Below are 24,245 nucleotides of genomic sequence, written 5' to 3'. Positions count from 1 at the left end.
TTTTTGGGTGAACCATCCCTTTAATAAGACAAAATGTCAACATTTTACAACATCAGGATCTGTAGCCCGATAAGTGAAATACCTATAAGTCTCCAAACTGAGTAATCGTCATGAAGTATACATTTCCGGCTATATATATATATATAATTTGAAGACAGAGAAAATTTAAATTTATTTCTGTATGTGTGCATCTTGAGAAGAGTAAAGCTGCCGTATTGAGACCCTGTTTATTTATTTAATTAGTGTGTTATACTGTAAAGATACTAACCACAATCTACAGTTAGTGAGCATGGCTCCATCATTCCAGCTCTGACAGTAGGACTAAGAGGATCCATAATAGCAGGAAAACAACAATTTTTGATATTAATCTTAAAAATGAAATATGTTTGAATGTTTTGCTCTCTCTATAAGTGTTCCAGCCACATTAGACTAATTTCAGGATGGCTCCAACTCGGACCAGTTTAAAACAGCATTGAGTATTTTAAACACACATTACTAACAACACCAAAGTTAAATGCAGCACTGCTTACATTAAAATACTCTAAACTACTGTGTAACAAGTAGTTTAGCCTTTACCTGTCGAGAAGTTAGTTTCATATTACAAAATGATAACAGCTGGGTTTATTCATTAAATCTACTAAAATATTTAGTATATTGGATAACTACATATTTTTGCACAGGAATAGAGTACTACTGTAAAAACTCAAGGACATTGCGTATAGGTGCTGGTTTGGAGAATATTAACATTCTTAGGTGTATAGAGGATGCCACATTGCAATTTGCTTGCGTGGATTATCTAGCATCTGTTTCCAGTGCTGCAGGCCGGTGCCGGAGGTGTGGAGCCCCAGCATGCAATGACCCAAGGGGTGCAGGGTCCCGGGACTGGCCAGGTTCAGTACCTCCAAATCCACGCTGGATTTAGCCAGTAGCTCACTGGGCAGCTCTAACATCATCATCTCGTTCCAGACCGGATTCATCTTGTGCTTCACTCGTCGCGTCTGCTTCTTCTTCAGCTTTGCATTTTGATGTTTCAAGGTCAACTTTACTGATAGATCTATCAGAGAACATACAGGTACAGTACTCTCTTTATTACACCTAAAATATTGCGTTAATATTGTATGCACTGTGTGTATTTATTTGGTATGTATTTACTAAATTTAGTATTTATTTATTTATTTATTTACTGTATGTATAAATGTATTTAATGCGTGTACATGCACACAGTCAAAAGTTTGGAATAATGAAGATTTTTGAATGTTTTTGCATTTATTTTTTATCAAACTTTTAGTAAAACCAGTTATATTGTGAAACATTATTACAATTTAAAAGAACTGCTATATGGATATATTTTATCCATAAAATATAATCCATGTAATTTCCTGTGATGGGAAAGTTTTCAGCAGCCTTACGTGGAATAAATTACTTTTTAAAATATATTCAGATATAAAACTGTTCTATTAATTTGTAATAATGTTTCACAATATTACTGATTTTATTGTATTGTGATTAAATAAATGCAGCCTTGGTGACTTCTTTCAAAAACATTCAAAATTATCAATCCAAATATTGACCATGTTTATTATTGAGCTGCTGAATCTCTTTTTCACTTCCATCTTAATAGTTAATTTGGAATTATTTTTATTGTTCACATTGATTTGAGTTTTGTTATGATGGTATGTTTGTTGTAAATAGCCTACCTATGTTGTCTTTCAGTTTGTCTGACTGAAGTCCTCTAGCCTTCATTACTACCACCCCGAGTCTATTGGCTGCTGGCAGATAACTGAGCGACAATAGTAGCTCTCCAGCTGATGTCACTTCCTGCTGAAAAAGAAAACTTTGGGTTGAAAGTCTTGAAATGCTTCTTCGGTCAAAGTTTTTGAATAAAATAATTAATTAACTCTTTGTTCATATAAAAAGACATTGCATAATCATAATTTCTTCTTGCAGGGTTAATGACCTTGACTTCTGATTGCATAAAGAATAATTTCATGCAAATGTTTTTGTAATTTATTTAGCAGACTGAATGTGACCAGTTCCTCTCTCAGGGCAAAAGATGGTAATTTTAAATTGTCAATTTGTCAGCGAAGCCCTCCAATTAAACACTCTGAATTATGGTATTTCATAACCATCATGACCTTTTTCAAATCTTCCCCTGCCTTCAGTTAGCCCCACTTAATCAGCTGCATGAGCAGAACATGACATTTTACTGAAACATAATCTGGTGCTTTTGATTCAGGTCTGACAAGATTGGATTTACCAAACCGTTGAGTTTGATATTACTCAGTGGCGATGAACACAGTGACAAATAATACTGATAAATATTATTCAAACGAACAACATGGAAAGCTTTAAGGTACTGCAATCATATGGCATCATAAAGCAAAGCCATATAATATATCAAACATGAATAATCAAACATGAATCATATGAATAAGAGTACACACAATAATAAAGTGCGAACATCTTGTCATATATTAACAAATACATTCTGAGTGGTGCTCTACCTGACCCAGTTCAACCTGTGTCATCCTCTTCATCCCTGACACGTTACATACTGTACATGCAAACACACACACACACACACACACTAGGGCTGCACAATTAATCGAATTTCTAATTGCGATTACGATTACGGATGCCACGATTACGTAATCGTTCACAGCCGCGATTACAAAAGAAAATCCACTTTGCGTGTGTGTGTTTAGAGAATAAATAGGCTATGTTATGAGAGGCGAATCACGACTACTTCAGAAAACCCAGCACAATATGACATACCAGGCAGTGACGGAAGTGTACGCTGAAATAAAAAGACTTTCACCTCAGAAAAACGGACTTTACTGTCCTGTCCCGTTATACTGTGCTCGTAGCGCGCACTCTTCAATTGCACGCGCAAATGCGGCGGCGCGCGCTGTGTATCGGTTCACTGGATAAAGTGCAAACGAAACTACGTGCATGCAACGTCGTTACAATGTAAATTAGTATGTCACGAAATAAAAGTAAAGTACCAATAAATCACGTGTTAGCTGAGAAGGATTTGCATGCAGGTATGATTTTCATTCTATTCACCAGGAGCTGTTTCATTAACAGTTCTTGTTAGTATTGTGTATTCACCATGGTAAGTGTTGTTTCCATAACCCCAAAATGCCACTTTATTTTCACTTTGTGTTATTTTTTATATTTTTAAATGACTGTGGTGGCTCATATCAACATTGTATTAACAAAAACTAGTTTGGGACTGCTATTTAATTGCTTTTGCATAGTAGCCTACTACTGTTTTTCTAGTCTTTACTATGAGTCATACAATGTATGTGTATTGTAGGGTCTGGACCAATCAGACACACACTAATTATTCATATTCACTATATTTAATGAATATAAAGGTCTATGAAACTCTCCCCCAAAACTAACCTCACAAATGAAGTTACTTTGTCAGCCGGGTGTCCGGTTACAGAACACTTTAAGACTGATAACAGACTTTACGACCTCAAAGGAATGTGGCCACATGCGCCACATGCTTAAGAGAGAGAGACCATCTTTAATTAAATAAACTTTGCGGTGTTACTCTGATCTATGAAGGAACATGCCTCACAGAAACTGTGATGATTTACTGTCTCGTGTACTATTAGGTATAACAACATGGTATGTTTGATTGGGGTGTATGTGGTTGAACGACCACCCAACGGTCAATATAACCTCACCTGTATCATGCTTCCTAGCAAATTAATCCTCATTTAATCACACACACTTTGATGTACATCACCTTCTCTTAGAATGCAATGTGAATTTGTTATGTCTATTTGAGCTTGAATGAACAGTCTAAGCATGCTGGGGACAAAGACCATAAATCAACTAAGAGCCGCTTCCCCTCTCGGACATGTCACCTTACTCATAGGTCCATTCAAACCTTAGGGGTTGGTTCTTTCTCAGGGTATATCAGTGGCAGGCAACAGTGACCGCCCTCTCTTAGTTTTTTCATCCAGCCGCAACACTGTTCTGGTGAGACTGTCAGGTAATGGCAATCCGCGAGCTACCTAATATCGTTTAATATGAGGTGTCTTTCAAGGCATAATATCTTAGTAAACCGTAGGGCTCGTTTTATGAAAGCTTGACTTGAAAGTCAATCAGACCCTTTATCAAATGCGTCATTAAATGTGTACGAATCTATAAAGTGATACGAGATCACATAGAGACCAGATACACAATGGTTCACGAACCGTTGAAATTTAATACAATTTCGAAACAGCTATGACGCGTAACGAAGCCCAGTTTAATAAAATCACGTGACCTTAGCAGTGATACACTCCGAATGATTTGAGACGAATGATTCACCCTGGTGTCAGAGCTTCACGAAGCACGTCTCATAAGAGGGTTAAACCACCCTCTTCTCTCTCTCTTTCTCTCTCTCGACCCCTTCCTCTTGGTTTCACTTTCAGATTGAAACCCAGATACTTTGGGTTTTTATTTGCGTTTCTTTTATTTTTACTTAAATCTACCCCTATTTTATTTTGTGTATTTACACCTGTTGAGCCTGAATAGTCCTATTCAGTTAAATTGAATTTAATTAAATTGGGAATTTAATTAAATCAATTTGCTTAGTCAAGTTCCCCTCTAGTTACCAGAGCAATGAGAACACACAATGTTTACATAATTATTATTATTTTTTTTTTTTCAATTTAGTTATTTACTTTTGTTTCAGCCTGAATTCTTATATTCAGCTAAAGAAAAAAAAGGGGCTTAACTAAATTTGAAATTTAATTAAATTACTTGATACGCTTCCCTTTCCTTTTAGTTTTCTTAGAGCTATAAGGACGTTCTAACTTTACCTTTACCTTATTTTAGATCACTAGTCACTATCCTCATCTTCTCTCTCTCTATAGGATTACAATATCTAGCGACAGTTGTTTCCATAGAGAGTTACACAGGTCATTAATATCCTACTTCCTGTCTGTGTTTTACCCATCCTCACTCCTTAGCACCAAGCTAAGTACATGAAGTACGGCTAAACACAAACACACAGTAGGCCCCAGACAGAACTGGAAACACTTCCCATTGTTTCTTCTTCTTTTTTTGGACCTTGAGATGTCTGATGTGTCCCTGGTAGCTTAGTCTAACAGCAGCATAACCCATAAGTGACTCCTGTTTACCTATGTCTCCTAGATAAACCTAAATAGGTAAAACACTCCTTTCTTCCTCTTCTTTTCTGGTTTCATCCTATTGTTTTATTTTGGTTTTGCTCTATCTGTTACTCTCGTAGCACAACATGTGAGAAGAACCATCAGCATTTTTGAGTAATAGGTTATGACATGTAAGAGCCCAGTCATCAGTCGATGCTGCTTAAAGCACGTCAACTAAGATACTCAAAACCTTTTTTTTTTTTTGTTGTGTGTGCTCACCAACACTAAATTTTAGCTGCTCCACATAGCCATTCTCCCACACAGATAGCTCACCACCTCTGTAGAAACTTGCATTTGCCTTTGCCATTTCTCTCTCGTGTTCCCACAAGTGTGCCAGTAGGCCTCAGACACCCAGCCCTGCCACCAGGACCACCTGAAGACCCGGCAGAGCAGTGTCATGGACATCCTTCAGCCTGAAGCAGGCAACGACCTGCCACGGCAGAGGAAGGAACAGTTAGGCAACAACGAAAGCAGATGTCCGACACCCAGCCTGAGCCACCAAGAGCTGACCAGCATTATCTTCTCCTTGGCCATGCTCCCGCAGGCCTCAAACAGGAGGTAAATGAACTAACGCTGCCAGCCACAGGACTCCACAGAGAACGAACCCTGCTCAACGGGAGAAGGCACAGGACAGATGCAAGGACCCTGACAGAGCAGAGCAACTGAAAGAGATCATCAGTTTTCAGGCGGACGACAGCTCTGAGCACCTGCAAACCGACGGGTAAAGAACTGTTTCACTCAAAGAACTTAAAGAAATGGTTGAACTCAAAGAGAGCTAAAGCCATCAATGTGCAGCGGAAGTCCGAACACTGACTTAGCGATGCTGTAACATTATTGACGCACTCCATGTGGTCCAAAGAGAGCTGCAACAGTCCAACCCACTGCAAATGGACCACACAAGAAAGATGGACCCTGCTGACCTTCACAATAGCAGCGTAAGCTTCCCCAGCCCTGCACAAAGGGGGGGAGGAGCCAAAGCCCTCGGCTTAACACTTCACCAGACAGTGTCCTGAGAGCCCCTGCAGCTGCAGGAGGAAAAGGTAACTCAGACAATCCCTGAAATGGCACATGAAGTGACACTCAACAATCTCAAGTGAAAGGTCAGAGACATCCCTGCCAATCCACGAGACATTGATTTTCACCTGCAGTCTGCACCTGCAGCCGGTGTGGCACACCGAGACAGACTCCATCTGATCTAGACACATCCAGCCCAGCTGGGCCCTGCCCAAACACCAAGCAGGACAGACCTAGAAGGGCCTGTGCTACCACCACCGACTCCGAACGAGTTTTCTGTGGAACTTACAACGAACCTGTGACGGAGGAGGACACCAGCTTCAAGAAACTTTTCCTCCAAAACCAGTTAGTCACCATATTTTCACCTGCCCCCACGCAATGCCCACTCAACGATGCGTGACCTGATGCAGAAGGCCTCTAACACAGAAGGCCTCCCCAGAAAGGGTTCCTAAGACCCCATTGATCCTGAACTGCAAAACCAGAAGCCACACAGCATGAACACAATGCAAGACTCTGCTAAAAAGTCCCTGGTCAGCATAGGACATAAAACTTTTAAAGTAGATGAAAATGGGTGCTCAAAGAGCAGCAAGACTCTGCATTAGTAAAAATAGAATTTTACTGATATAAAGAAAATCTTGAATGGACGTGTAAGCCTCACCTGCCAACAGATTATGCACAACTCTTTTGAAACAAACATTTGCTACATGCTGGTTGAATTGGCACTGCTACATTAGTTTCCATGACAATGAAGGGTTACAGGAAACACTAGCTCCAAATAGGGCATACCTTGACGCCATAGTGTAGGAAAACCACCTGAGTTTTAAACTACTGTTAACCTACAGGCGTGCATTTGACCATTGCGGTCCAACTGGAACACAACATGCGATACCCATTTTGATCACTGGTTGCTGGCTTGTCTAAATGCAGATAAAACGATAGCGGGAATTGACATCTCTACTGTAAGTGAAAGAGTCTTAGATTTCCAACTGGTATCAGTAAGTTCAGCATTAAAGCGTAAGTCTGTTTGACAAAGGAATCTCATCTCAGCAGCTTATAAACTGTACCGATATCTATCCTGCTTTGGTTAAAGAAATCCAAATTGCAGTATTGCTAAACCTGTTTCTGAAAAAGAAAGCTCAGGACAGTGTTATATATACGTAGACCTGGGTGATGCTCCCCTTTCTACAATGTAAAGGCCTTACAAATTATTGTTAGATTGATGTAATTCACCTAAATTTTTAGCTGCATCCACAAGCAGAGAGCTACCTAGCGATCAAAACTGTTCACTCGCTGAAAAGTCAGCATTTATGAATGAGAGGGACGTAACTATATAGGCTTAGACAAGCTTTGACTTACAGCAAATCTATTTCCTTACTTTGTAAACAAATAGAATAAGTTGTGTAAAGTAAAGAGAAGAGTTTCATGAGTAAAATTAGCAAATGCCAAAACACATTAGCATTTTACTGAATGTAACATCAAGTTCTTGAAAGACTTAAAGTATAGGCGCCCCCTTTTAACCCGTTTAAACATGCATAACTCAGTAAAATGTGTAGACATTCTTCAGGTACTGTTGAATTGTTCTGACATGCACTGGTTCCCATGACAACGACTTGTCACAGGAAGTGCTAACTCGTGACGTCATTTTGTAATCAAACCTGCCTAGGTGGCTAAGCTAACTTAACCTAGCGTCCATCCAGCTTAGGCTAAGCTAAGCTAACCTAGCATCCATCCAGCTTAGGCTAAGCTACATAATAACTTCTACAGTTAGCGGTTAGCATCATTTACTTGAAGCCTTAATTACAGCTTTTATGTATACAGCGCAAAGTATTCTAAAATACTTTCTTCAACCCCATTTAGGGTTTCTAATTTTTCTCTTTCCTTACTTTCAATTCTTCTCAGCTGAATTTCACCTTCACTAGTTTAGGCATAGTCCTTGCTGAGCGCTGTAGGCTAAATTTGCAGATGCCCTGGCAATTAAACCCAAGTTTAATTACATGTAAGCTGTGTAGCTAGAGAAGAATTATTATAGTTATGAGAATTTTCATCAGCATATTGACTAAACCTTTGGAGGGACACACACGGTGTGGTCTTAAACACGCAACAGCTGTGACCCACTAGGGAGTGTTGGTCCAGGCAAATCTAAAGGTTAGTCACTAGTGCTATTGATTATTCTCAATTTCAGATCATTACCGCTGTTTTGATTACTTACTTTATTTTTTTATTTTATTCTTTTATTTCCACTTTGATAATAATAGCAGTCAGCTATTCCCTTGTCTATTCGGTCATCTATATGATTTAATTCCATTTCCTCTCTTGTTCGAATGTGGTTCTATTTCCCATTGGGCCCAGAAAGGAAACAGAGACACCTTTATTTGTGATTGTGTTTATTTTCAACAAGTGCACTCATTTTTGTGACCCTGCGACACAAGTAATTTCAACAATTACTAGGGCATAACTATAGTCCTGAGGATTGATAATAAGCATAATTTGAATAGGAAAGCTGTCCCTTTTCCTCCTATCCTTCACTTCGTCAAGCCGCAGTGAACCACCATTTAAGTCCAGAGAAATAATTTAGTCATAAGAACCATCTTAAGTCATTTATTTCATCTCGGCTATGCCCTTTCCAGGAAATACTCTAGGAACCACACAAGTCTTAGCCTCCTAACATCCACAGCTAAGATGATAAAGATACAAGAGACACATCACTAGCTAGATACACATGAAACACCTAACTTTATGCTACATATCTAGCGAACCCATTAAACAGTGGTTCTCGACTTTTAGGGTCATGAATTAGTCTCTCACCACAAGTGTGCCAAAATGTCACAGAGCCTCTGCTTAACCTGACCCCAACCTTCCAGCTTACCAAAGACTATGACAAACCAATGGACACTATGAGAAACCACCTCTAACCCCTCCAACCACCCACGAACGCCGTCTGCACCCACCGACAACCGGTGCCCCAGACAACTGAAATCAACAAGCACACGCTGCGTGCACAGGACAACACTCTGTGTTATGCACCTGATGACATCGCTGCGCCAAAGCTCGTGGTGCCACAGTAGAAAAGGGGGGTTCATGCCAGTGTATGCCCATGACGCAGCATGTGCTGCACACCGCAGCACCAGAACACCGAAGCAATTGGCATACCGGCGTCCTCGAAGCGGAAAGACTGTCCTAGCCAACAAAGGACGACAGTCGCTGAGATCTTTCCTCCCTTTCTCTCTCCCTCTCCACTTTGTCTGTTCCAGGATGCTGCTGTGGTTAGTCTTCCTGTGCCTCCAGCCAACCAGAGGACAGCCGCAGTCGGTCATCTCACCAGGTCCGGTATCAGGCAGCGTCCCGAAGGAACAACCGGGACTCCTTATCACCAACTGCAGGACCCACACCCAGAGAGTGTATGTTCGACTCCACTCCCTCGCCCACGCTGAGGCCAATGTCGAACACATGCTCAACCAACTTGAAAAAAAATGTCACACAAGCAGAGCCAGATGGACACAACCGCCACTGCCATCGGAACTCTGTTAACATTGGCATGTCCAGTGTCAACGCACTGAACCTAGCCACCGTGAGACAACGTGTGGCTGAAATTCAAACTGAAATCCCACAGCTAAAAGGGCAACTCACAACACAGAGTGCCTCCCTGCTGTCCATCGGCAAGACATCGAAGGGAACTGTGGTAATTCTCAACACCCACAGCGTTCGGCTGAACCAGACAGTGAACTCCATGAAACAGAGTTTACTGTCTTCCAGAATGACTTTACTCAAACTCAGCTGGTCTGCAGTCTCTGATCCAAGACACACGCTGCCCTGCTGAGGCCAAACCTGAATCAAAGCTGGAAACCTCATCCTTCTTCAAGAACCACAATTTCACCCTAACTCCAGAATGACAGGTGATACCCAGTCAAGGCACCTTCTGCCCCAACACCTGCTGCAGAGACCTGAACTGGGCTACTGTCCACATCAACCGCCGTGGAACGACCACCACTCCAGAAGACGCGAGCAACCAGAGGCCACCATGGCCTTCCAGCCTTCTATGACAAAGGTGTGTCTGATCTGTCGGCACTTTCAACTTCGATCATGGTTGTCCTTGAGGGGGACAACAACGGTCGAAAGGGGGGGATGTAGGGTCTGGACCAATCAGACACACACTAATTATTCATATTCACTATATTTAATGAATATAAAGGTCTATGAAACTCTCCCCCAAAACTAACCTCACAAATGAAGTTACTTTGTCAGCCGGGTGTCCGGTTACAGAACACTTTAAGACTGATAACAGACTTTACGACCTCAAAGGAATGTGGCCACATGCGCCACATGCTTAAGAGAGAGAGACCATCTTTAATTAAATAAACTTTGCGGTGTTACTCTGATCTATGAAGGAACATGCCTCACAGAAACTGTGATGATTTACTGTCTCGTGTACTATTAGGTATAACAAAATGGTATGTTTGATTGGGGTGTATGTGGTTGAACGACCACCCAACGGTCAATATAACCTCACCTGTATCATGCTTCCTAGCAAATTAATCCTCATTTAATGACACACACTTTGATGTACATCACCTTCTCTTAGAATGCAATGTGAATTTGTTATGTCTATTTGAGCTTGAATGAACAGTCTAAGCATGCTGGGGACAAAGACCATAAATCAACTAAGAGCCGCTTCCCCTCTCGGACATGTCACCTTACTCATAGGTCCATTCAAACCTTAGGGGTTGGTTCTTTCTCAGGGTATATCAGAGGCAGGCAACAGTGACCGCCCTCTCTTAGTTTTTTCATCCAGCCGCAACACTGTTCTGGTGAGACTGGGGAGCCCCCTCCCCCTCCACGGGGGCCCCAGGGCCCAGCAGGCCTCGATTCCAACCAGATCCGGCCTCATGGAAAAGAGAGAAGACTCTCTCACAAAGAACCAAGGACAATCTCAGGAGTTTTGGAACAAAGACTCCAACCAACAAAGACTCCAACCAACAACGACTCCAATCACCCATCCTTTTGACTTCCTCACTTCTCCTGGGTGCTCGGCGTGGCCTCAACAGAGTCCCAGGCCTTGACCAAACCAATCATGCGTTCCTGGAGAAAGAGAACGCTCAACCAACTTCCACTTGACACTGCCGGAACCATCAACGACTTCAATTTTCAACAACTTCAAGAATTGTTCCCATTACAAATGCAAGTATTCAATTCAATGAAATGTGAAAATGAAATTCTGATGGTTCTTCTCATAGACCCTCTTCCGGTTTCCAATTTCATCCTATCACTAACCTATTTATGTACTCATGTGTGTATGTTGTTTAGTTTATTTATATTCATATAAATATCTATATTTAGTTAATAAAACTTGTACATAATATGTATTTGGTTCTGTTTTGTTTGCAATACAAGTCACTTTACGATCACGGTTTTTGCTACTGGCTCAAAGTACTGTACAGGCGAAGAAATAATTATTCTTCTGTGGCCATGGAAGATACCCTTTTCTTAGAATAAATTAATAATCAAAATAGTTCTTTGGAAGAACTGATTAATTGATTGTAATATTAATTCAGCCACATCAAGTTAATCCAATTAACTGACCCAAATATTTATAATTAATAATAAAAAGATATTATTGATTATTAATGTTTCCAAAAAGCTGAGTTCCTTACAGTATGTTAAGTAAAGGGGGACAGTACTTGTGTGTGTGTTAACAATTTTTGTGTAAACATGTATTATAATATGCCTATATATATTCAATGTAAATTGTGATAATCGTAATTAATAATCGCAATTACAATTTCAAGGTAATAATCGGCAATTATGATTTTTGTCATAATCGTGCAGCTCTAACACACACACACACACACACACACACACACACACACACACACACACACACACACACACACACACACACACACACACACACACAGACACAGACACAGACACAGACACAGACACACACACACACACACACACACACACACACACACACACACACACACACACACCTCTCTAGGCGCTCTTAGGAATTACTACCGCTCTCTCTCTCTTTCTTCCTATCTGCAGTGCAATGGTAGTTAGTAATTCCTGGCATGTCTGTGTGTGTGTATCTGTTAGAAGCAGATCTCCTCTGGGAGGTGTGATGACGCAGATAAAGATCTCCTGCTCTGGAGATCTATGACATCAACAGATAGCAGTGGGGGTGGAATGCATGCATGCGTTTGTTTATGTGTGTGCTTAAATATATGAGTTGGGACCCACGAGACTGATTTTAAGCAAACAAGGTATGGTATGGAGGGAGTACAGTATCCTAAAATAAATTCAGATCTATTCACCTACCACCTCTTATGCGCAGTAACCTGCACGTATGTTGACGTCCAAAAGAAATGTCAGAGCTATTTCTAAACTGTCAATATGTGCACTTTGCACTTGTAGAAATTCAAACACAGTAAGCATCCCATTATAAAATCTTCATCTCACACCAAGTGTGTGACCATGGCAATTGAAAACCATGTCAAAAGTATAATACCTCTATTGCTGTAGTGTATATGTTTTAGTGTTTATATGTTTTCACTTGCATCAGTTAAATTCCAACACAAAATTCCAGCATGATTGCCTGGCTGGCATTTTTCAACTTCTGCCTACAAATATATGTTTAACGGTCATACACTTACACACAGGTTCTCAGTCAGGATGAACACTGTTTAAAGTTCAATAAATATAAATCAGTTATAATTATGTACATTCATAGTCATTGTCCACACTACTGTGATTTAATTATTTATGTTTAAATTCCTATTTATTACATAGCCCTCTGAAATACTCTATTCTGGTTGGTCAAATGGGATTTAGCAGGCACATATTTGGGTCATTCTTGCAAAGTGGTGTCTACTTTGCAACAGTTGAATTGAAATAAATTTTAAATATCAATAAATCATAAAATGTTTGCATATTTGTATTATGTTTGCTTTGGTAACTTCTGGATTTGACATATTTTAATCTGTATATTGATAAATTAAGTCTTATTTCCCAAATTAATTTTATCAAAATGTCCTTAAGCTTCAATTTTACTGAATATATATATACAATTTTAAATACATACCGATAAATGCTATTTAATATATTTAACGTATTCTGCCTCTCATTAATTAAAGAATGACTCACACTGATGAGGTTTATTTTGTGATAATGACCAGCTGACAAAGTTCGTATTAACTGTATCATGAAGCCGAATTTGAAAGTGCTAAATGTGCAACGGCCATATTATGCTCTTTTACAAGTCTTGATTTTGTTTTTGGGATCTACTAGAATAGTTTTTCATGCTTGAATGTAAAAAAACACACAAAGAAACAAAAAAATGCAACTCTGAATCCAGCGCCTGTGAGATGATGGCAGCTCTGGCTGCTAAGCCTCACAGTGCCGCTGGATAGACCACCTCCACCTTGCATGCAATGGCCATCCTGCAGGCCAAAGCGCTCAATGAATGAGGGTAGTTCTGAGCTGGGGTTCTGCATGCCATTTTTATTCCAGGCAAGCTGAATCGTGCGGGCGACGTGCTCTCACGACAGCTCACGTTCCAGGGAGAATGGAGAATCCACCCCCAGGTGGTCCAGCTGATTTGGAGGTGCTTCGGGACCGCACAGGTAGATCTGTTTGCCGCCCCGGACACGTCCACTGCCAGTTGTTCTATTCCCTGACTGAGGGGACCCTCGGCACTGATGCACTGGTACACAGCTGGCCCCGGGGCGTTTCCCCCAGTGAGCCTTCTTGAACAGACGCTGTGAAAGGTCAGTGAGGATGAGGAGCAGGTCTTGTTAGTTGCGCCGTACTGGCCCAACTGGACCTGGCTCCCAGAACTGATGCTCCTCGCAACAGTCCCGCCCGGCGGATTCCCCTGAGGAATTTTTCTCAGGGACGGGGCACCATATGGCAGCCGCGTCCAGACCTATGGAACCTCCATGTGTGGTCTCTGAATGAGGCGCAGAGGTCTTAAGTGACTACCTCCAGTGTTAGGATCATTGACACTTCCGCTAGAGCCCCCTCTACGAGGCACGCTTATGCTTTGAAGTGGAGTCTGTTCACTAAGTGGTGCTCTTCCAGGCGTGAAGACGTCAAGAAGGTCCAGGAGGTTATATCATCCCAGGCCACGCCTCATCCCCTGTAGGGTCTAAAAGTTCCCACCACTCCTTTTTGGGACCAGGTGGTGAGCTTGCAAGCGCTGCCCCTGGAAGAGGCATATGCAGCCCTCGCACTGCTGTATCCCGTTCACGCACTGCGTGTTTACGTGGACCGCACGCAGAGCTTCAGAAGCTCAGAGTAGCTCTTTGTCTGCTTTGGAGGTCAGCAGAAGGGAAAGGCTGTCTCCAAACAGAAGTTGGCCCACTGGATAGTGGATGCCATCTCCTTGGCGTACCAGTCCACTCGGGGTGTTGCCTCCTTCTGGGCGTTGGCACAAGGTGCCTCTCTGGCAGACATCTGCAGAGCTGCAAGCTGGGCGACACCCACGGGCGTAATTTCCTATGGGGACAGGGGGGACATGTCCCCCCCACTTTTCAAAATCCCGTTTGTGTCCCCCCCACTTTCAAGTTCGTTTGTTACAAATTTTTTAACCGCACGCCATCATCGCCACAGAAGGGCAGGAGTGCCGATGTGCGCGTCCATGTCCAGGTACGTCGCGCCCACATAGTCCACACTCTAAAAATAGCTCACTGAAAGTTCTAATGAGTCGGTATCGCGCTTATTCGAGCGCGAAAGAGAACTGGATTCTGGCGCGCTGGCTGTGCTTCGTGTGCGTCAGGACATTCACAGACAGCGTGCCAGAATTCAGTTCTTTTTCGCGCTTGAATAATAATAACACGCACATTTATGCCAAAATGTCCGTTTCATCAATTGTATCCTCACAAGAACAGTCTTAAACGAGTTAAATAAAATCTTAAATGAAAGTCAAGAGTAAATTAAATGAGAAAATGAAATGTAAGATCCTGTCATCATCGTCAGATCTTAAAGGGACAGCAGCCAATTCTGTCTATCAGTAAAGTTAACCAAAGAACAAAGGGGAACAGAGCAAAATACTCACTGATCCTGTCTAAAGAATGTTTGTATCTTTAATAAGGATTTTTCTATATTTAATTTATAATTTATGCAGTGCAGACTATTTGATAACCTTATTCAATTTCTGTATATTCCGTACCTGTTAGACAGGAAGGGCACAGGTAAATATAACATTTATAATGGGTTCATGTGAGGATTTTTTAAAGTTAATTTAAATTAAAAGTTGTTATATTTTTGAAGCCTAATGAATGTTTCAAATTTGGAGGGAACAATCCTTTTCATCGAGACATCAGTAGCTATATTAATATCAGTGATACTGGCCTTCATTCATAAAAAGAAGATGCTATTAAAAAATTATTTACGATATATACAGTTTTTATGTTGTTTTTACATTACAGTGGAAATTGGGTCTCACATAATTTCAATTTTATTTACACACAAAACATTAATGGTCAACATTTTTGACTTTATAAAATGATTCTCTCAAGTCTTGGCAATCGGCCCCTATCAAACAGTAAAAAAAAGTATGAATTTTTTTTGTTACTCATAGTTTAGTAGCCTACTTTTATTTTTGGCAGAATTTATCATTATAATCAACTTAATTATTTCCTGGGACCTGGATTTTGTATCACCATAGTCCCTAAATGTATGTAAATGCAGGAAATGGGATTCAAATCGAACAAAAAATTCCCCCATTTTGTGTCCCCCCCACTTTTCAAACCAAAGTTACACCCTTGGCGACACCTAACACATTTACGAGATTCTCCAAATCCGGGTGGAGCCAGTCTCCTCGCGTGTATTGGGTAGAAACAGGTAATGTACTGGAAGACTGGCTCGGTGTCTCGCTTACGGCACCATTCCCTCTAACAGGGGGACACTAGTGCCTACTTGCTCTTCAGATACTTGCTCTTACCCACTCGGAAAACTCGAATCAAATTCCTCCAGCATCCTTTGGCAGTCAGACGCGGCAGAGGCGTCTGACCACAGGCCCAATACTTGTGTGAATGCCCAGCCTGTCAGCCCTTGTACTTGACTAGATACCCATATGATGTGATTCCCCTTTGGTAATCCCATATGTGTATTGTCCACGATACGGTTTCCCTGTGGGGAAACCCGTGTCTTTCCCTGGGCGGTTCTGCACTGTGCCGTAGCAGCTCCTCCATGGCTAGGTAGGACCTACCACAGAGACCTTCCACATGTAGCTCTGTCAGTCCATATGTGTACTTCCAAACGTTACCACCCTTCGGGCAGGGTGTGATCTCCGTAGCATTCCCCTCCTTTGGGATCAGGCATGGTTCCTTAGCGTTTTGGTCATGGCTGAAAAACGGGAATTAACTCTTCCCTGGGGTAGGGACAGCAGCTTCGACTGCCCCAAGAGTAAACCCTGTCACTTCCATCCCGCTTGGTATGTAGGACTATCCCTTGGGCTTACATGGTGTGCTGGGTAGGTTACAACTTTGTCAGAGCAGTTTGCCAAAAGGGCCCGCGGCAGCTTGCCAGCATCTGCGTCTCCAACACTCGTAAGGGAAGTAGGGTAGTATGCAATTTCATTGCAGCCTCCGGTTTCTGTGAAACCACTCCTTCCGAAAAGCTCAATGTGCTCTGATTGGTCAACTGCTTCCAGCATGTTTTGGAAATGCCACGCCCCTTACCATAACTGTGAGTTTCAACACACTATTAATGCAAAGTCAGGTTTCGCCCCTTTTTTTGCATATACCCTGGGCAGGAAATATTTGAATGAGGAATATTGTGACATAAATTCCTGGAAGAAAACTACAATCGAGATGATTCAGGGAGTTCAGAAACATTGCTTACTGATATAGAGAATAACTCCCTTTGGAGTTGACTTTGTTCTCTCTTACTTTGCAGACCTTTTTCATGCTCAAACAGCAACATTGCACATAGTTGAAAATGTAAAAAAAGCATAATAGGTTCTCATTAATATTCCACTTGTGGACATTTGTAAGCAATGTTCCTCACCTGTTTGGGTGGCTGTAAGTCAACCCAGCAGTCAGCGTCCAACATCATGCTTACATCAGCCAGCTTAAAGCGCATCGTGCCCAGAGTAGAATTGTGGGAGAATCGATCACAGCAGTGAAGGGAGAGGGCCACTTCTCCATCTAAACCATCCGTGTCTTCTGTGCCCTCCACAGGGAGGGCGAACACCAGCTCATCTTCCCACTGCACATGTGCTCCTAGCTTGTGGACTGCTGTCTGCGCGTGCTTCTGCTCTTCAGAGACACTCACACACCCTGATATATATCCCTCACATCCTGCATCCACTGATATATTCTCCGCTGCAGAAAAAAGGAGAATATGAGTTATATTATAACAAGGAACAGGATGACAAATTGAGCCACATGAAGCTGCTCCAAACCTCAGCGGCACCAAGCATATCTCTTTTTCATAACTCCTCACTTTTCATTCCTTTCTACATCTCAACCAGCATGACTGATCATCTCTCTCTTTCCTCTTTGGATGTGCAGAATAAAGGTTTTGAGTTTAAAGCAGATTTACTCTCATTACAGATGCATATCAATCATGGCTGCAACTATTGAAATGGTAATTATGTGATTAAGAGGCTTTAAGCTGAACTGAAAGAGGCTTTTATTTCTCTCAAACATTGGTTTAATCACAGAGAGTTATGAATGTCAAATCCTCTCTCTGGTCCAGTCTCAAAAGCAGACCAAAAACGTTGTACAGTGACACACTGCAGGAAATAAATAACGACTTTATTTCAACTATTCGTTTCCTTCTCTTTGGGCCTTGAGTCAGTTCACTAGTGATATAGCACAGTTCTTCTGTTGTTGTACGTCACATGCATCACACACATGACCAGCGACAGCCAATACTGAGCCTACGTGTGATTTAGCTCTACGCAATTACACTAAGTTAACTGACTAGAGGCCCACAGACAAGGAAATGAATAGTTGAAATAAAGTCGTTATTTTTGTGCACAAAAAGTATTCTCGTCGCTTGATAAACTTAAGATTGAGCCACTGTAGTCAATTGGGCTATTTTAACAATGTCTTTAATCACTTTTCGGGGCTGGCAAGTTTCAATCCCTTAGAAGCCTATGGAGGAGTCATCCAGCTCTCAGATTTCATCAAAAATATCTTAATTCGTGTTCTGAAGATGAACGAAGGTCTTACGGGGTTGGAACAACATGAGGGTAAGTAAATACTGACAGAATTTTCATTTTTGGGTGAACTAACCCTTTCCCTGAACTCACTGAATCAATGATTTGGCTGCTTCAGATAACAGCTCACTGTAAGGAAAGATTGTCAGTGATTATTGGTGTTATTTTACGTATTATTTATAATATTAGCCTAAAGTATTAATTAAAAAAAATCTTAGTTGTTATTTTTATATTTTCAGCTTTCATTTTAATTGTAGCAATTTGGTTATTTGCTTTTCTTATTTTCATACATAAACAAATATTTTTATTTGAGTTTTAGTTTTGGTAATTTTAGTACTTCATCTTCAAAAATGTAATTTTTTAAGATAAATTTAAAGTTTAACTTAATTTTTTTAAGTTACATTTTTTAAGTTAAGTAACTTTAATTTTTTTTTGTTTATTTAATTTTATTTCAGCTTTATTTCAATTAATAATCCTTTTTAATAGCTTTGGTCAATAGCAACACTCACACATTTGTTCTTCACGCAAAGATATCGTATGGCGACAAAAGTTCATACGGTCATACGATCAAAGTTATCATAAATTATCATCACCAAAAGGATGCACAATATCCTGAGATCCACAGGTGCCCCACTATCTTTCTAGAAACAGTAGAGTAGATGAATGTTTGTTACCTTCTACAATGCTGATGTGTAGCTCTCCACTCTCTTTGTGCAGACTAATGGAGAAGTGCAGTTTAGGATATAGGATGGAGCTACTTGTCGTCATGGCACCGGTATGCTCAGATGTGCAGGGCGTTTCATCTCCGGAAGCTGATGTAAAGGAAATAAATGGGTATGTAATTTCAGTTCTGAGTAAATAAAGACTATTTTAGGAGAAGGGTTCTTATTAAAATCCTTTGTATTCCTAAGACCAGAACAACATGATAGACCATAGTTAGTTCTGATGCTCCTGGGAATTTCTCTTTTTGTATGCATTATTGGTGTGGATTTTTCAGTGACTCTTTCTGTAGGTTACATTAGTTATTTGCAAGTGACTGCTTTTCTAAAGAGAGTCATGGAATCATTTACTCATCTGATTAAATTAATATCATTGATTGTTTATGATTCATTTGTTAGAAGCTTGAAGACATGTAGTGTCTGGAACTGTTTTTCATTGGTAGATCAAAAATATACAATGTAAATGGGAATAGTGTGACCAAAAATGTAAAAATCCATAAAAGCAATATACTCGGTACATGCAGCACGAAATTCAGAACAACAGCAAACATGTTGTTAAATTCTTCGAGATAAATACCACTCACTTCTCTTTATCTCTTTCTTTCTCTGCATCTGCTAGTGGGTGGATAAAATTAAGTCTTTCTCATAAAGGAGGGCCTTGATCATGAATTATAATGTTGTATGTAACCTTTACTTATCGTGATAGATACTGTGCGCTATGAGTCAGATCATTGTATGCGTATGAAAGTATAACGATAGCCTCCAGGCAAAATCTGTACAGATTTTAACAGCATCAAAAAAGTTAATGGCTGAAATTTCAGTTAGCGACTAATCCATTAAGGGGTGAAATGACTAATAGTTCACAATTCAAAATTTTCAGCTCCATATAAAGTCAACCTCAGATTTACTGATTTCAGACTGACTGAAATTACCTAATTTCTCACACTGGCCAAAGTGGACTGGAATGCATAGAGAAACCAGTCACACACACACACACACACACACACACACACACACACACACACACACACACACACACACACACACACACACACACACACACACACACACACGAACACACACACACACACGCACACACACACACACACACACACACACACACACACACACACACAAAGCCTCCACCAGTGAGATTTTAGCTGTCATCTGCTTACCTTGCCACGGGAGGGAGAAGACCTCACGTTCGGTTGCCTGGTTACAGGTGTCGAGCTCGGCTGCAGACATGTTGTTGGCAGCTCCATGCTCTTTGTAGTTTATTACCTCTTGAGAAGTGACAGAAGGTTTGGGCCGGTAGATTTTTGGGAACTTGAAAGATGCTTGAGGCTGGATGGGTTCAGTGCACTTCTGCACACTGAACTAAAACATGTACATGAAGAAGAGAGAGAAAATTAGAATGATGAGCTACAGGAAAATAATATGATTGTATAGAAAGGTGGCGTAGTTGATTACAGAACTCGAACCATTAGGTATTCAACCTGCACAGAAATCTCTTAAAATTATAACGGGATATTTGGAAAATATTGATCATGTTAAGTAATACCATTCCACTAATACTTGATCTTAACCAAAAAGTATATTCAATAAAACTAAACTGGCCCAATCAAAAAAAAACTTAAAAAAAAAAAAAAAAAACGTTCCCATTCCCAGAGGAATTGAAGATAACAAAAAAAAAATATCTAAATCATTCTACCTTACTTCAACCTTACATTACAGTACTCTGCTTTGATTTGAACCACCGTACAATGTCATAGATATGAGACAGGGGCATTTCACTAAGGGGCTTTCTGCTGAGTCTAAAAAAACATGCATTACTGAAAAATTAACACCAGAACACTCCATTTCCCCCAAGTGGGCAGTTAACATGCTGAAATAGAGTGCCCAGAGAAAGGAGCGAGAGACGATATTCTTATATTCCTCTCATTTTCCCCCACCCCCTCTTCATTAATAATAAATACTGATGCAATGAGACTGTGCTCGCCTGATTTACAATTCGATATGAAACTGACCTTAATGCTAAATATACTTATATACATGCACACACAGTCCTGCATGTATATACTTAAGGATCCTTTAGATACTTAAATTCTGTCTTCATTGTGGTGGACAAAATCAGTTTTTGCTCATGCATTTGCCACTGATGCTCTTGTCTGCCCCAGCTTACATTTTAATTGGGTATATCTTTAAAAGAGGTTCAAAGACTTAAGATGGAATTGTGCACTCTCAAAATCATCATCATCTCTTTCTTGAATGGAGATAATGATTATAGGGCCCTATATGATTTTGCAGAATCCAGTCATATAAAATGAACAAACAAAGTTACAGAAATAATTTTTTGCCACCTATTCTTGTTTTAAAATGGACTTACCAGCAGTTTCTTTCCATAGTTACTGATTAGTTTCACTAATCAGTTTCACCTGCATTTCATTTAGCTCCCTTTGTTTGCCCTGTTTATATATAGCCCATAGTTCGCTTGGTTCTTTGTCTGGTATTGTCTTGTATTGTTTATGTACGAGCTGTTACGCTATCCTGTGTCACCTGGATTGTGTCATTAATTTGGATTAAAGGACTGCAGCAAATCCTTTCTTCCAGTGTGGGCCTTTTTTGAAATTTTGTTATTTGACATTTATTTAATTCACACACATATTCTGGCCTGTATATGAAGATGTTTTTTTTGGGAATATAGCAATGTGATGATTCATGAATATAAATATACATAGACTATGAGAGGAAGTGAATGTGAGTGTATGTGTGTGGTTCAGGTATACAGTTTTCAGGTAATGTGATATTTTTAGTCCCCATGAATAAAACTGCTTATAAATCACAGTACACAGTCTGTTATGTTATGTAATTATGGGTCATCATGACAACATGATGACCAAATGTCCCCAAAAGGATAGTAAAATTTGAAATTATGCAAGTGATCAAGTGATCCCTTGGAGATAGGAAATATAATTAGCTCAAGATAAATCCAATTCAAGTCAATGGAAAGCCCCCAGCATGACAGAAGAACAATCATGTGTGTGTGTGCAGAATATGTGAGTCGTGACTCTAGACTGTTTCAGGGAAAACTTAGCAGATGCCGAAAACAGCGTGTGAGTATGTGTGTACCCGAGCATCTCCGTCTGTGTTTGTGTGTATTAATGACAGTACAAATCATTGCTAAACTAATTACCTCTTATAAAAGCACTCTGGAGAAGATTCCCTCACCAGTCCTTAACCTGCCTGTTACAGGATGAATTTAATGTTCTTTGACACAATCAGAGTTCTGTGAGAGAGCTGTTTCTTTCTGGTTTCTCTCTTTGTCTTTGTATCTTAAAGAAACATATTTTGCTCCTCATTAGGAAAGTATCAATCTTTCCACAGAAGGAACTGTATTTACAATAAATATATATCATGAAAACAAATATGATAAATATCACAAAGAAAATCATTCATGTCAACGAAAATGTCTGAAACTGTAATTAAAACACCATCTACAAATCATCTCACCCCAGTTTGCACCAGTAGATAAGGTGTCATGTGGACAGGTACAATGGCCATTACATTTGATTTACTATGTAATAGTATACTGTATTTGCATCATAATGTTACCTGTGGATCATTCCATAATTACATCCAGTAAAGAGTTATTTAGATACATGCAAAGAAATCCCTTTTATTAGCCTACAGTATAACTGTTTCTGCCTCAGAGAGCTAACCTGTGTTATGTAAGCGCTACTTCCATCCTTCCACCTAGGTGAGTCAGAACATTTCACTCGTTGAATATCACTCATCTCTGTTAGTGTTTTTTTTTTTTTTTTTTTTTGTTCTTTTAATAAGCTCTTTCTTTTGTATGTATTTAAATGTCAAATCTGATAGCTGGTCCATGGCTGTGTGTGAGTGAGTGTCAGTCTTACCTGTGTCAGAGTATGCAGGATACTGGGTTTGGCTTTCTCTGGATCAGTCTCATCCCCTTTCTCAAGTTTCCCCTTCTTACAGCTTTTACAAAGCAGGGAGAGACCACACAGTGTCAAAACTCCAGACACGGTACCCAGCGTAGCCCCCAACAGCGCTGTCGCAGACACGAGCATTCCCACCCAGAAACAGACACACAAACACACCGAATGAAGTGCAGAGGAGAGAAGAGGAGAAAACAGGAGGAACAATCCACTCGTCAGTGATGTGTCTCCATGGTGAGAGAGGAGGAGAGAGGAGGAGAGTGGAGAGATACTAGAGACTTAGGGTGGCACGTGTGTGATGCACTGTCTGAAACCAACTCAGCCTGGCAGACAAGCAAAAGGGAGAGAGAGTAGGAAAGAGAGCGAGACATAGACAGAAGGGATGTAATCAAAGGGGAGGGGCTTAGATGTCTGGCAACTCCTCCGTCGGTCACTGCAGCCCACCTCCCTCCTCACCAAAGTGGCTGCACGTCAGCCTTTACGTCAGAGCTACACTTCTACACATTTCGTGACTTATAATAACAGAAAAAGGCTCTTCTCTGATAGGACAAATACTTTGGACAGATGACTATAGGTATTTGTCGCTGTGAAACATCAATGAAAAAAAAAGAAGAAAGATGAGGAGAAAGACATTCTCTTATACAGACAATGACTGTCTGTTATGTAGGCCTATGCCTACAAATAATTTAAAGCATGACATGCTGATTGAACATTAATATAATTTCATGAAGCCAGGTCTTACTTACTACTGCTTTTTGGGAATATTTGTAAGACTTTTCCACTCTTGCCTAAAGATGAAGCTGTCTGTAATCGAAATGCATGAAGCTGCAATGTTTGATCGCTTTGACCTTGAGAACGCCAGAGAGAAAATGGATCTGTGACGCCATCTTGAGGTGATAAAAGGTAAACGCCTAATAACGCATATTCCTACCTGAATAAATGACAATAATTGTCTTCACATAAAACAACCCTTGCTATTAAAAGGCCATATATCTTTTTCTACAGCTTGATGTATTCGACTTTTTTGAAAAGCCGTTCCGTTAAAAAGTAGGACAACTTAATGATTTTATAGACGTTCGGTTCCGTTAACGCTTGTCGAATGTGCATTCCGCCGGTATAGGCAGATGGAGCACCTTATTAACCCTACCAGGCAACGTGCACCGCAGGATAGCCTACATAGTATTTCATCTCTTGTAGGAGGCATGAG

General features: G+C 40.5%; 1 protein-coding gene and 1 long non-coding RNA gene across 3 annotated transcripts; one reads left to right on the top strand and one right to left on the bottom strand.

Annotated features, from left to right (window-relative positions):
- Positions 1-23,662, bottom strand: syt13 (synaptotagmin XIII). Of its 2 annotated transcripts, none has more exons than XM_077229015.1 (6): positions 22,997-23,662; positions 20,255-20,456; positions 19,035-19,172; positions 17,202-17,518; positions 1,698-1,821; positions 1-1,054 (listed from the first exon to the last, which is right to left on the bottom strand). In XM_077229015.1, the coding sequence occupies exons 1-6, from the start codon at positions 23,168-23,170 to the stop codon at positions 750-752; spliced, it is 1,260 nt and encodes a 419-aa protein (XP_077085130.1). In that variant the 5' UTR covers positions 23,171-23,662; the 3' UTR covers positions 1-749. The 2 variants fall into 2 exon arrangements, with proteins under 2 accessions (XP_077085130.1, XP_077085131.1); XM_077229016.1 differs by having other exon boundaries at positions 1,698-1,818.
- LOC143737490 (uncharacterized) lies at positions 941-1,894 on the top strand. Its single transcript, XR_013203664.1, has 2 exons — positions 941-1,072; positions 1,714-1,894. It is a non-coding gene; the product is annotated as an uncharacterized LOC143737490 (long non-coding RNA).
- Positions 23,663-24,245: the final 583 nt, after the last annotated feature.

Source organism: Siphateles boraxobius, unplaced genomic scaffold (assembly GCF_051911475.1).
Source record: "Siphateles boraxobius isolate OS27281-9 unplaced genomic scaffold, OSU_SipBor_1 130, whole genome shotgun sequence".
NCBI lineage: Eukaryota > Metazoa > Chordata > Actinopteri > Cypriniformes > Leuciscidae > Siphateles > Siphateles boraxobius.
The sequence above is the reverse complement of the archived record's forward strand: the minus strand, read 5'-3'. Positions and strand labels throughout refer to the sequence as shown.